Raw genomic sequence first — 15,607 nt, 5'->3', positions numbered from 1 at the left:
CAGTGTACAAAACAAGTTTATTTGTATGGCACAAATAAACAGTTTAATACTTAAATGAAAATGATTAATTTAATTGTCTTAGCTGTGTTATTTTTCACTTTCTTTTCTTCATGTTTTCCTTGGCATTCACTATATAACATTGTAGTAGAGCTCCTGGGATGCAGACATATTTTCTTCATTCAAGCATAAACCTAATTGTGGCTATGTTCCATTATATTATTGATTATATTACAGAAATGAAAATTATTAATTTAACATTAACTTTATTTTACAGTGTATTCAAATCTATATAGTCAAAAAAAATTATGTCAATCAGCAAATCAAAACAATTTTTTATTTATTTATTTTTTTAAGGATTTTGCTTTAGGCAAAAATACCCTTTAAAATCCAATATGAGTTTATATTAGTTAGATTTTTTCAACTCTCTTTGTCTGAGTTGCAAGGTGTCAGGTCCAGTGTTGTACAGATTACAAATTACCTTATTTAAAATGTAATATGTAGTGTCACTGTTTCAAGTGACTTTAAGTAACTGATTACATTTGATTACTTTTTGATTACTTTTCTAAATTTCGATTGTTTTCAAATTTTGATTATTTTGAATAATTTAAAGCAGGCAGGGTTAATGATACAGTGGTACTCAACACTGATTACTCTCAGATTTCAGAATCCTTCTTCACTTGAATTAAGACTATAATTTAATTGTAAAGTGCAACCACCTCAAAATAGGACTTTAGCAGCTCTTTTTACTTTGCAATATTTTTTTAGGTTAAATACAGATTTAAAATTATAAGATATAGCTTAATAGCTGTGATACTGTTTTTTAAATCAAATCTTTGCATGGCTATGACAGGAAACATTGGCATCTAACAATGCCTTGGAAAAAAGTCAGTTAATCTAAAAATAAAATAAATAAATAATAATTTACATAAACCAAAATAGGAAATAAAGCAATTATGGAATAAGCATGTGTCATATTCTGTGTCTTCAACTCCAGAAACATTGGTGTCTCATATTTTAAATATGTATGTGTGAAAATATTCAAATGTAACTCCCTTTGTAATCCTTAACAATATCATAATTAACAGTAATGTAATTAGAGTTTACATTACATTAACAGATTGCTACATTTATTTTGCAATTAAATTACGTAATTTAGTTACATGTTACTAGTAACTGCCCAACACTGGTCAGGTCTGATGATGAAAGATAAAGGACTGAATTTTTCAAGTGCTGGAATGGAAATGGCAGATGAGGGGACGTTCACAAACTGTCGCAGACGAATGTCCTCCGAACGTCCGCCAGCAAACGTCAAAAGCGGACCAAATCCGGACATCCCCCGAACGTTCGCCAACGAACGTTATAAATCTGAGGTACTGCAGACCTAAGAGGACGTTCGGAACGCCCGGGGGACATCCCCTGTTTGCTGGGACTTTAAAAACAGCAATTTTATCCTGTTGTTGCTGGAAAATGTGATGTAGTGATTCCATATTTAAACTGTTACTAATAACATTTATAAGCAGTGTTGACAAGTTTCTTTGCTTCTGGATGTGTGAGCTGTGCAATCTCCGATATGTGTGCGTGTCAGTAATCAGTGCATTAATATAGAACGATCGATAAAGTCTCTAATACCCACCCTCACACCGGTATAGGTGTGTGAATTGTAGGAGTTAGACGACTTAAGATGATGTGTAAAAGTATAGTAGTGGTGTCCCAATTCTTAGGGAAATATTTTCACCGCTAGGGGAAGGGGTATAAAACAAAATTGGGATTGGTCCTTAGTGTGTGTGAATTAGTTCTGCATGTCTCCCAACAGTGTTGGACCTTTGAAAATACTAAAATAATAATAAATATAAGTGGGAAGGACACTATGTAAAGCCGAATGTCCAGTGAGACATGAAGCAAACCCCCTTCTTTAATTGCAGTAGAAGTTTTAAATGAATTAAAAAAGTTTTAAATGAATGAACAATTTGAATGCACATTTAGTCTTTCATAAGATAAAGTAAATGCAACCAACAGACCAACTGCAATTCTTCAAATGTTGCAGTAATTTTTAATCAATATTTTAGCATTGTGTAATGTAAAATTATAATTCCATATGCCTGTTTTTATTATATTTGATTTGCAAATTTGTATTCTGAATTTTTTTTCTGTTGCAGAAACATTTCTGTTGTGTTCTGGGTTTCAATATTGTGCAAAATTTACAGTACAGTTAAATTCAGGAGAAATGTATGTAATACGTATGTAATTCAGAATCAAAAATAATAATCACATCTCTTATTCAAAGCAGTTGGTGAAACGTAATTATTATAAGCTGCGTGTGCTTCAATGTACTGTAAAGACTTCTTAAGCCTGTATATTACTAAAGGGAGTAATGGGAGCTAGTGGTTCACCAGTGAAGAGATCAGGTCTTATTTTGTTAAACTCCTCATTCATACTGTAGAGCTCTTCCTTCCATTCCTTTAGCGGCAGCGAAGATGGGCTGCTGTCCAGGAACTTATACGCATTCTTATCCTGCAAGATAAAGATGCTTTTTGCCTTCAAACAGGATTCCCCAAAGGCCTTCCAGTGCTGAAAGATGTGAAGTGAAAATCAATCAAAACAGAAAATGTGATGAAATCAACTCCAACTAACCATTTACTAAGTGTGCAAGTTACCTCTTGTGCTAAATCAATATCTGTCATAAAAATCTCCTTCAATTCACTCTCACCAATGAAGTGTTCATTAGCAAAGGTCTCGTCATTGAGAGCCTCCAGAAATACTTGAACTGATTTCCAGAACACAGTATGTTGAATAAGAGTTTGTTGGATTTGATAAAGCCACTTTTGGACATCACTCAGATGGACAAGATCTGAACCTTGAGAAACAATATGAAGCAGACATTAATTACGAGAGATCACTCTAAAGCTTCTGAATATTGAGATCTTTTAGGTGAAAGTATCTCACCCTTTTCTGTCTTCATGTTTGTTAACTTTAGCTGAGCATAAGTCAGCTTGACTTGGATGTTGTACTGCTGGCTTTTCAGGTTTGACCTCTGAGCAACGAGTTGAGCTCTTTGATTGAACAGTGGTTTTACAGGACCAGTTATAGGTTTAGACATAGATTTAACAATGGCTCTGGCAAATGGTACAGCGGCAGCCAGCACTGACAAACCAGACCTTTTGCTAGAAGTAGCATTGAAATAAAAAAAACTGTGTGGGTTTTTACGTCTAATCTGTGCCTCAATCCGTCCAATTTCCTCTAAGGTTTGCCTCAGTTCCATCTGAAGATCACTCATCAACTTCTCCAGAGCCTCTATCTCTTTAGTAATTTTTTCTGTCTCAGCATTTTCATTAATCACATCACTGGTGCATGAAGCCACACTGTAAGTGTGTTTCTCATATCTGATGATATTAGATAGACCATCAGTGTAATCACAGTAAACTTTGTTCTGAATGCTTCATGAATTATAATGCTTTTGATGTGTAAAAGTTTGGACAATTTCCTAATATTTTACCTGTCCACAATTTCTTTCACTTGGTTAACAATTTCTGTGATCCATCCTTTAGCTTTTTCCAAGGTCATTGTAGTCAAAGTGGTATCATCTTTTTCAACGGCGAGTTTCAGCTCCGGTAACAGCGAATAAACCATTTGGTTACTTGTGTCCACACACTAAAAGTCAATAATAATAATATAAAAAAAAATACAAATTATTGAAATATTTACATAATTTGTCCACAAGGAGAGGCATCTCCTTTCAAAGGAGTTGGTTGCAACTTTCATAAGACAAAGAAAAACATTTATATTACATAATTATGTTGCACAATTACACTGGAGCAGTACCCTAAGTTATAAAAGGTATCTTTGTACCTTATGTACCTGAAGTGGTACATATTTGTGCCTTGTAGACACATATATCACTTTAAAAGTACACTGGAAATGTAAATTACCTTAAATTTAATTTAAATCTGTTTTGCTATTGTTGATAATATCTGCTTGTTTTAATCAGCTTCTTTGGTTGGACTTCAATAAGAGAATTGTCTGAATAAGATTGGCTTTACCTTCAGAAGAAGAGCCTCGGAGGACGCAAACACACGCTGTGTTTCAACAGCACACTCTCTGAGAATCATTTTCAACCTGGGGAACTTAGCCAAATACAGGTAAGAGAGATGGTAGAGCAAAGCTGTATGATCAGCAGATGAAGGAAGCTCCTGTAATAAGTTAAGGTAATTTTGGACCATAGTTTCTGTAGAATAAAAAAATGTCATAATTACTACATGACACTTTTGCACAAACTTGAATCAAATACCATTACATTTAACCTGTAAACACTTGAAGTCTTATATGTCAAAAGCAAGTCAAGTCATTGATGTTTATAGTGCTTAATCCAATAAACATTTTTTCTTTTCAGATCAGCTTCATAGTTTTCAGGGATCCTATTAAAAAAAATATATTTTACAAAATCCTGATTTAGTTATTAGGGTGTACTAGAATAGGTTTTCATTCTTGTTTGTTCCGAAAAAAGCATTATTATTCACATATTTTACATTATTGCAGCACCTCTTTTCGCAGTCTGTCTCAAATGTCCTGGAGTGCATTTCCGAAAAGAAACTATGATTTCAAGTGCTATCATTACCAATAGAGTAAAATGAGAATACCGACCATCATTAGTTAACGATGGTTTAGGAAAACGAACCCCTTTTAGTTCCTGTTACAGTAAAACCCCCTCTTCCAAAACACAAATTGTGCTTTGATTGGTTAGCTGGTCCAATGCATTGTGATTGGCGAACTGCTTACAGCATGTTCTGTAAATGTTAACACACTATTAACACACTTTTCTTGTTTTATCCAGCACAGGTCAACCAGGCCTGGGCTCCCTTTTTTGCTTATTCTATGAATTGGAATTTAAAGGGGTCCTGTTATGCTTTTTTACAAAAGTCTTAATTTTGTTTTGATTTTGGGGGTGTACTATAACATGTTTGCATGGTTAGTGGTTCGAACAACGCATTATTTTTCATAATTTCAATTCATAATTTACATTATTACAATACCTTTCTCCCCAGCCCGACACAAACAGCTCAGTTAGTTCCAAGTGTGATGAAGGCCTTCCTTCTGAAAAATGAAATTATGATGTGACTGGTTTGCTTTCCCAGTGCATTGTGATTGGTGAACAGTGATGTGTTTCAGTACTGCCCCGCCCTTGCCATAGCCCGAGAATATTGAACCAGAAACTTTGCACGCACGGATATTGCAAGACATATTAGAGTGGTAACTAGGGTTGGGCTGATGGCTGATAGACATCACGTTGTTGAGCCGGCATTGTGAACACCCCCCCCCCCCCCCAATATCTTTTTCATAAATAAAATGTCATGAAGACGGAACCCAAAACCCCTAGGGAATAAATACGAGATGGGAAGAAAATAATATATATTTCAACTTTCTCTCACAGTTATATCACTGGGTAATTATATAATTGTGCCATCGGGGAGCCTTTTATGCATGGCATTGAAACTGCTTTTGAGTTCACGATTGCTTTTTATTTTAACTTTCGAGATTCGCGATCACACCTAATGTTACTCTGTTTATACTGTGGAGCGGCAGTACTTACCACACATTTTACAAGATTAGATGTTTTGTCAGTGGTTCTCAGAATCTACAAATCATTTGCTATCATACCCAGTCATCTCTCCGACTTTGTTTATTTGGTAAGTGAAATTTTACGTACTGTAATATAACAGGAAACCGTTAGCAAACCTTACTTGTTTTCTGTGCCTTTCTGAATATGGATTCAAGCGTCAGGCACACCTCCCAGCCGCTGAAAAATAACTGCATTTACTATGTACAGATGAGTGCAACGGTAATATGTTTTATGTTTATTTCAAAAATTGTGAAATTCAAAGTGGTCTTTTTGTGCCCAAACATACACACTATACACTGACTAAAATTCACTGAAAAACCATGATAGGACCCCTTTAAATTATTGACATTGTGACTTCACGATCTCTGAAAGAAGAGTGATGTAATCAGAACAAAACATCTGTTGTAGTTCTTGAAGTGTTTTCTATTAAAGAGAATCACTTCATGTAAGAGTGGACTTTGATCTTTGTAACCTTGCAGATTTTCTGTTAACCTTTCATCAACATTACAGACCAACTAAAGCTGAAAAAGCATAAAAGGACCCCTTTAAACAGGAAAAAGCTGATCCAGTCATGCAAACCTCTAAAATGAGGCAAAACCAAATTCTGCTGTCAAGTTGTTGCAAGAAAATAGGCTATATTCAGCTCCAGTCTGTTCAGTGTTGGTTCAGGTCATACATGATGAAACAAGTTCAATTCAGCAAGAGTATGAACAGCTCTACTGATAACAGCAATGTGTTGATATTCTGCTCGAGTTGGTTCAGTGTGTTGATGCAGTTTCTAAAAACAGTTCATTAACTTTTACTCACCTTTGCTATTGGCCATTCCTCTTCTGCAAGCCCTTCTTCTTAGTCTGTAAATAAATTACCTGTAAGTATCTGAAAGAAAAAAAAATATATGAAATTCTAACCAATGTAACAGATGATATCAGTATTGGGAATTTTTACTCAATGATGCCTCCTTTAAATAGTCTGGAATGACGAAACTTAAACCTGGTTTTCACAGAAAACTGGGTGTTGTCTTTGGATTGTTTAAGGAGGTGTCCCTAAAGGGATAGTTCACCCAAAACTGATTTGTTATTGTTTAGAAATTTAATAATTCAGTGATTTTCGGTTTCACTGATGTTGTGCCTACATATCTACTAACTCTCATTAAAATGTTAGTAAAGTACTAGTAGGGTTAGTATAAGTTGACATTTATTTACGAAGTTAGGCTTATGATACACAGGGCAACTTTTTTAGCAATGTTGCCTTCAAAGGTCAATCAGGTGAGACCCAGGGCTGATGACTGATCTAAAGTATCCATATAGAAATTTGTTTCCCTTTCTTAGTGGTAAAGAGCCCAAGAAACATTGCTCAAAAAAAGTTGCCAGGCAAAATTGCTCAGAAAGTTGCCCCGTGTATCATCAGCCTAAGAGTCAGTATAATGTCTGTTGGGAGACCATCACAATAAAGAGTTTGCAGATATTAATCAGACAGTCTACTAATACTCTAATGAGAGATAGCTGGCATGTAGGTGCAATGTTATTGTCAACAGAATGTTCAAAAGGGAACATCAAAACAAAATGTTACCTTTTCTTCGAGTGGTTTTTGTATGGGCCTGTTGATGACGAACACTTAATCTCATGGTTGTTTACAAACCTCAGTATTTCAGAACTACACAAACTTGCTTTGTTTTGGACAAAATCAAAAGTACAGTGGCATCTCGAGAAGGGCAAGTGATGTCTAAGCTTTTCAGAAATGGGCTTGGTAAAAGTGGCCATTTCCACCTATAACGAACACTTTGTGTTGTTGCATAAGGACTGTGATGAGGCCCTCCACTGGTCCAGGGTTGGGCTACTGACATCTAATATTAAACTAATCTGTCTTACCATTACAGTATCTCGAGATAATTCACCAAACTAATATAACACAATTCAGTACCTTGAGGTAATTCCCCTTTCCAAAGTATGGGGAAATGTTGAGAAAAATACTCTTTATACTTTGCAAAAAATTTCAATGCAGGCCAATCATTGAAGATCTTCCATTCACAACAACACTATCAACACCCAACAAATATTCACCATGTTGGCATTGTCACATAACCCAAATTATCTATTTTCTCTCATCTCAGTATGTCTGCTGTGCATCTGCTAATGAGGTAACTTTAAAAACATCAGTTAAATGAAAAAATAAAAAATTTTATTTGTTACCTGTATCCATTTACATTCACCAGCATTTTAATATTCACATTTAAACCTCTCAACAAATGATACAAAAAATATCAGAACACATATGATTAGAATACAAACTAACTGTAGATTTTACCCCGTGTTTTGTGTTCCCTCAGCCTTATGCTCCCTGAATCTCCTATTTCCCTCAACCCTAACTCTGTTTGAAGTGATGACTGTCAATCCAAAAAATCAGTATATGCTGTATATTTAGTATTTATACATTATTAGAAAAATTTTTTACTATTTAAAATTTTATATAATAAAAACTTTCAAAATTTAAGAATTTTAAACTTACAGCGCAAGACAAACTTTACTCATCTAGTTTATTTTCTTTAACTGTAAATCAATAGAAGTTTTAATAAACTGATCTTCAGGACTTCTGCCAGACATTTCTGTAAGAGCCTATTAATGACTCACAATTGATTTAGCTTATCCTCTGACATAAACCTTAATCTACAATTTGACAATTTGCTTTGGGCAAAAGGAAGAGTGCAATGGCAGCATGGGAGGGGCAAGCAATGTTTACATCTGCAGAAACGGCCTTTGTAAAAGTGGCCAGGACATGTTCCACCCATAACGAACACCTTGGGTTGTTGATGTGAGGGCTGTAATGAGGCCCTCCACTGGTCCAGTTCAGAGCCACTGAGTCCCATTCATGAAAATCTATGTATTCACAGCCACCATATCATCACCCAACACAACCCACCTGTACTATATCCACCATAATGGCATTGTCACATGACCTATGGCATCAGTTGTGCCACTTCCTCACCATTCGCTCCAGTAGTCTTGTAGGTTAGAAGATGCATTCAGTGATCTCTGTAATAGCCTACATTAAAACATGTTTAAACTTTGGATATTGTTACGCCATTAGACCATCAATTAATTGATAGATATACCATCCTTGTGTCTGTGCTTCTATGACCTTAAAACTTTCAAACTTCAAGATGTAAATCTAATTTTTAACTTACAGTGCAAGACAAAAATGTATCATCTAGTTTATTTTCTTTAAATGTAAATCAATAAAAAGTTCAGTAAACTGATTGGGACTTCTGCCAGACATTTCTGTAATGACCTGTTGATGACTCACATTTGATTTAGCCAATGTTCTGACATAAACCTAAATTCTACACTTTGTGCTCTTGACTTTCCCCAAAGCAAAGCGTCAATGGCAGCATGGGAAGGGCAAGCAATGAATATGTTTGCAGAAATTGCCTTGGTAAAAGTGGCCAGGATATGTTCCACCCATAACGAACACCTAGGGTTGTGTCAGGGTTCCCACGGGTTCTTGAAATCCTTGAAAGTTTGTGAATCTGAGAAAAATTTTTCAAGGCCCTGGAAAGTTTTTGAAAATAAACATACACAGATACAGGTCCCTGAAAGTGCTTGAATTTATTTTGTGCAAAAAATTAATTCCATATTACTCCCTCTGGTCCGCTAACGTGTCATTTTGCCAACTCTTCGTGGCCTATACATATTCGCTTGCTTGATTTACATTAGTTCTGTGCATTTACACGTTACGTTAAGTATTTCCAGCTTGAGGTACTTTGCCATGACATTCACGCTCGCACCAAACTACTACGATGGTACCTCTACGTTTCGCAGACACACTGTTTAATTAATGTTGAATTGCTTTGCTTCTAAAGATGTTAACCCATGAGGCAAGAAAAATATGAAACTGAGTTTGTCCCGTATTCGCAGGCATACGCCGTATGACAATTTAGACCAGGGGTTCTCAAAGTTAACATTCAAAGGTCCAAATCTGAATTCTCATGAACGTGAAAAGGTCCGAAATAATTGTTAATACAAAACTTGTTTTTCATAAACATGCTTATAACTTTATATATATCAATTCAACTTTATATATGCAATAATATTCATTGTCATTAAGTTGTACTTGCATTTACTTTCTGAACTACCCTGCTGAAAAAAACAGCATACGCTATTCTTGTTCATATGTTGTTCATATTGTTCAAAAACCTTGCTCTCGCGAGGCGAAACCGGTGACATTATTCTATTGAATGAAAGATAAAAGTTTATCCAAAATGTCTCTAGTTGCTATGCACTTTGTCTTACATAAAGTCAGTCAAAACTGTACCACTGGTTCGTGTTCCCCTGTGTGTGTGTGTGTGTGTGTGGGTGTGTGTGTGTGTGTGTGTGCGCGCGCCACGGGTCTGAGTGATCCGAGTAGTGGACTTGAAATACAAAGTGGAGGTGGGTCTGGATCGAATTCCCTCCCAGGTTAGATTTGGACCGGAGTCCGGTCTTTGAGAAGGGCTGATCTAGACCATACAAATAACAAATTAATAATTCTTTTTGCATAAATCATTGTTTGAATTACAAAAGTAGCCACTCAAGGACGGGTTTAAGACCTTGCAGAATCCTCTGCCACCTGGTTGGTCCCACTTCACAGCGAGCGGCTATCACCCTAACGCTTATAAAATGGTTTAGTTGTTATACTTAAATATTTTATGCCATATATTGTATAAAATTTCACAGTATATTCAGCTCCTAAATTTCTCATGTGCGGTCACAATTTTATAGAGGTAAAATTTACCCAGGCCGATGCTTTGTGTATAACATGCGTGACATTTTTTTGTATGACATTAAACTTTATTTTTTTAGAATAATTGTACATAGGTTAAGCAAAAAATTTGATTATTGGTCTTTTATACACATTCTTAACTGTAGACATGGAAATGATATGGTCATGTAGTACAGAACAAATATTTTGGACATCCCTTATTCTGTCCCATATTTTCCTATTAAAAAAAATCACAATTGTCCCTTATTTTCCTATAAAGAATCAAAGTTGTCCCTTATATTCATTTTCTGAATTTAGCAACCCTAATGCAAAAGTTAATATCAGATCTTTTTAGAATACAGTATAGGATGTACAGAATATTCTTCAGTGTTATGCAAATCAGAAATATGACAAATAGAATATATGATCTCTGTCATATGGCCAAAAATAAATGTTTTTTTGCATAGTTGTGTTTGACACATGAAACACAAAGGTAATATGATGTAACAGGGTTCCTGGAGATTTAGCAAGTTCAAGTCAGCCTTTTTGTTCTTCTTGGTCAAGAATGATATTCGGCAAGATGCCTCTACATGAAGGCCATACTTGTCTAGTGTTTTTCTTATACACTGCATTGAAATGTTTTTCCACCTTTTGTCGGGTCACCTTGCAAGTCTTTGGTTGTACATCGCAGGTTTTTCTCAGTTACTCCAATCAAACATTTTTTGATATTGTGCTTTTTTTGTCATGGGTTTTCTGGTACAACACATTTTAAACTAAGAAATAAGGCTACTAGCTGTGTCTCTATGAACTTTCAATGTATTTAAAGTCTTCATGTAGCCTGAGCCTTTCTAATAGAATACATCTACAGTAGTCAACCTTTGAAGTGGATCAAAACCTTTCATCTAAGTTGTCCTTACACAAAAACAATACCCAATGTTGTCATAGGACTACAAAAATGTTGATTACTATATTTCTTCTCTGTAGCTTTTGTGAGAGCAAAAGAAAATGTATGTATGTGTAACAGTCCAAGCTAATTCTGTTTATTTTCGGATTCTAAAGGCTTAAATGTGTTTTAAGACAATTTTGTTCCCTAGCATAAAAATAAGTGACTAAAAACAGCAGTGTTAGGGGTTGAATAATTATGACCGCTGTGTTTAAAAAAAAAAATTATATCTCAAAAATGACATATTAAAAGTGATAATATGTAATATTATATTTATATGTCAGTAAAATGTGTATTTGTAAAGTACTGCAATCTCTGAGGGTTGAATAATTTTGAGTGCAACTGTATGTGTGACTTGTAATGGAGGGAATAAAATGTAAAGATACAGAACAATTAATCTCCCTTTAAGGAAATACAAAGTGTGATTTCATAATTTTGCAGGGCTGGTACAGTATGAATAACAGTTACCAGAAGAGGGATTATGAAAATACAAGTCAGAGCCTGTAGCCCAACCACCGGGATCCCCAAAGGTGATGGTACAACTTCAGTTCTAAAGTTGTTTTTCGACAATCTCTTTTAGGTATGACAAATAATTTTAAGGAGGTGCCATAGCGTATAAATTCCGCCATGCTAATACAAGCAAATACATTTACACAGAGATTAAACTTACAGGTAACTTTTACTGGCCTCTCATCCCTCTTTTTAATGATTCTTGTCTCATAGTGTTTTTCTGTTGTTTTTCAGGCACTTAGAGGACATTCATTCACGGAAAAAAAAATGTCACAAAGCAAAGGTGGGTAATAATTTTTTTTTCCCTGATAAAATCTAACCCCCTTACATTTTAATATTGATAATTTAACCATCTTGCAGTAACTGTCACATTTGTATTTTTACAGAGCTTGTAATCGCAAATAGCCCCGACTTTGTTACGGAGCTTCTTCCATCTGCTCGGCGTACGGCTTTGCTCTACCATCTCGCTTACCTGGGTTTGGCTAAGTTCCCTAATTTGGAGAGGATTCTTAGAGAACGTGCTGTTGAATCCCAGCTTCTCTTTGGGTCCTCTGAAGCTCTTCTGCTGAAGGTAAAGCCAGTCTGCTGAAGGTTAAGTTTTTCAGACATTTCTGTTTCAGCAACCCACATCTAAAACACTAAAACAAATGTTTGTTTCAAAAAGAAGTTTTTGCAGCTATGCCACAAAATAACCTTTCAGTGAACCATATGAAGAACATTTAATAAATATTGCTATATGATCGACTAAATTGGTTTTAAACACTTTCTATGTTTTAAAGCAGAGGTACCAAACATCAGTCCCGGGGGCCTATTCAGAGAAAATGATTTTGCGCACAAAAACACGTGTGTACGCCTCTCTTCCAGATGTGACATTCATAAATCGCAAATGATCTTGAAATTGTGTGCAGCTGACTGATGTCAGATCTCCACCTTGTAAACGCCCCCTAATTAATATCATTACCACATAAAAGAGCACACGCAAATATCCAAATTTCTATGCTTGAGAATAACGAGTCCAAATGACTATCTAGAAATAACAGAAATAATAGTAGTAGGCTAGTAGTAGTAGTTGTAATTGTAAAACATTTAGGTTTCCAAAAGTAAGAATAAACTAGAAATTCAAGTAAAAAATGTTATAAAAAGACTTTTAAAATCAGTTGCTAATACACCTAATAAAAAAGATTGTATCACAAAGTTCTTGCAAAACTTTATCTTAAAGGTTATTGAAAGATAAATTTGATATTTCATATCATAATAAACGAATATGGTCTCCATGGTATTAAAATTGTTATTGCACGACATCTTATGGGCTACACAGACAAAGCCGTCGGAGATGCGTATATGCATTTTTTTTTTCTGTTTTACACATTAGTAGTAAATAAAGACTTTGCAAGTTCTTTTGTAAAACATAAAATGATAAAACAATAATACACGTGGAATAAACTGCATACAGAAAGCAAGTAAAGAACTCTCAACATAAAAGGTTAGTTTGATCTTGCAAAAACTCCTGTTAATAAAAAATCTGACTACACTGCACAATTAATTTCTTACACTGCATCTTTGTTGTTTGTGATGAATTTGGTGCTTGCTCATACACTGCTTTTATTTATTATTGCAGTTCAGATGTTCAAATAGCTTCAGTACTCCAACTTTGCCACAAGGAAAAGTGTGTGCGCCTGCTCAAACCCTGACATGGCGATAAAGACCGTTTTTATAAATATTAACATTGGAATGGATTTTAGCCTTCGCACACTCTAAGATCAAATCTGTTCATAAGCACATTTAATAAATGTGGCCCCAGGAAAGCCACAGTCTTGCAGAGTTTTGCTCCAATCTTGATAAAATCTCACCTGCCTGTTGCTTCCTAGTAATCCTTAGACTTTGATTAGCTTGTTTATGAGTGTTTGATTAGGGTTGGAGCTGAATTCTGCTGAACTGAGGCTCTTCAGGACCAAAGTTGGCTACCTCTGTTTTAAAGTATGAAACTTATAGATAAATAATGTAAGTGGTTTTGCTATTTTTCAGTGTGCTGCCACAAGTAAAAACCTGGTTACCACACTGTTGCCTGCACTTAAGGTTGCTGTTGAAAAGGATAAAAGCATTTTGGCCATTAGGTCCGTGGAAAAAGCAAGAGCATGGATCACTGAAATTGTTGACAAAGTGGAACAGATGGAGCAGAGGTAAAATGTTGGAAAATGTTTTGAAATGTTGCTAATAATGGTAGTTTTTGAGAGATTTATTGAGTATATCTGGATTATGTTTAATATGGCTACTGCCAAAAGTTATCTGTATGTATATCAACATATAATGAAACAGAACACGTCTCAGTCTATCAATAACATTTACTGTGTTTAAGCTGATAATTAATCTGAAATCTGTCATCATCAGATATGAAAAACACATCGATAGTGTGGGTACATGCACCAATGACGTGAATAAAGTAAAGGCTGACACAGAGGAAATATTTCAAGAAATACAGGCACTGAAGGAAGCGGTGCTCAAAGAAGAAAATAAACTAAAGAAAAATAGTGAAGAAATTAAACAAATTGATGAAATGATTGCACTGAAAAACCAAGAACTGCATAATTATATCAGAGAGGCTTCTAGAAAACGTAAGCGTTGGGGTTTCTTCACTGCCCTCGTTCCTTTCGTTGGACCCTTGGTTAATGCGATTTTTGGTTCTAAAATTGACGCCGGTCTTGCTGAAAAAATCCGGGCTCTTTCCAACGAGTTGTCTCAACTCTCCAATGACAAGTCAAACCTGAAAAACTTAGAATGGAGCATCCATGTCAGGTTGACTGACAAGCAGCTGGAACTGGCACGCAAAACAATAGAAAAAAGTGAGATGCTTTCACTTAAAAGATCTACAGTTGTGCTGACAAATTTCATGATTCACGTTTAAACTGTCAGAAGCCTAATTAATAAACAATGTCTGCTTTATTTGTTTTTGAAGAGTTAATACCCAACCCTGTCCATCTGGAAGATGTCCATACTTGCCTCAGCCGAATCCAACAAATTCTGATTCAGATTAAGATGTTCTGGGAATCGGTGAGTGTAATGCTGGAGACTCTCAAAGAAGAAACCTTTGCTAATGAACACTTCATCGAGGATAGTGAAATGAAGGACATCTTTCTGGAATCTATTACTACAGCACAGAAGGTATCTTACACACTGAGTAAATGTTCAGTTACAGCTTTACAGAACTGAATTTGACTTTGATTGCATTTTCTGTGTGGTTCATTTTCACCTCACATCTTTCAGCATTGGAAGGTCTTCGGTGAATCCTGCCTGTATGCCAAGGGCATCTTTAGCTTGCAGAGTAAGAATGCGTATAAATTCCTGGAGATCAGCCCATCTTCACTGTCACCAGATGAATGGAAAGAACATTACAATGCTGTCATTGTGGAGCTGAACAAAATAAGTCCTGATCCCTTCACTCCTAAAGCTCGGGCTGCCATTAGTAATGTAGTACCTTAAGAAGCTGATACACTACAAACAGGCTAACAGCCTCTGAAAATGTGTTTCATATTTCTGATGCTGTTTTAATAAATCTTTAAGTGAAAACTTTTTAGGATTTTATTTTCTCTGTATTTTTCTGTTCCCTTCTGTGATTAAATAATTAAATTGTTGTATAAATTGGGGGGGGGGTCAACTACATATTATCAATGCATTTTAGAATGTAACAAAACAAAATAAAAATACTGTAAAGGTTGGAATACACACAACCTTGAACAGATAAAAAAAATAATGAACAGATTTAAAACATTTGGCATCATAAACTTGCTAACTAAATGGTTAAAGAGAAA

The 15,607-nt window shown here is 35.3% G+C and overlaps 1 protein-coding gene across 1 annotated transcript; it reads left to right on the top strand.

The window, feature by feature from the left end:
* Positions 1–11,772: 11,772 nt before the first annotated feature.
* Positions 11,773–15,281, top strand: LOC127953100 (uncharacterized). Its single transcript, XM_052551994.1, has 6 exons — positions 11,773–11,827; positions 12,188–12,372; positions 13,827–13,981; positions 14,190–14,641; positions 14,755–14,960; positions 15,063–15,281. Exons 1-6 carry the CDS (start codon positions 11,773–11,775, stop codon positions 15,276–15,278), a joined length of 1,269 nt encoding a protein of 422 aa, XP_052407954.1. The 3' UTR covers positions 15,279–15,281.
* Positions 15,282–15,607: the final 326 nt, after the last annotated feature.

This window comes from Carassius gibelio, chromosome B3 (genome assembly GCF_023724105.1).
Source record: "Carassius gibelio isolate Cgi1373 ecotype wild population from Czech Republic chromosome B3, carGib1.2-hapl.c, whole genome shotgun sequence".
NCBI classification, from domain to species: Eukaryota; Metazoa; Chordata; class Actinopteri; order Cypriniformes; family Cyprinidae; genus Carassius; species Carassius gibelio.
This window is presented reverse-complemented; position numbering and strand designations above follow the sequence as displayed.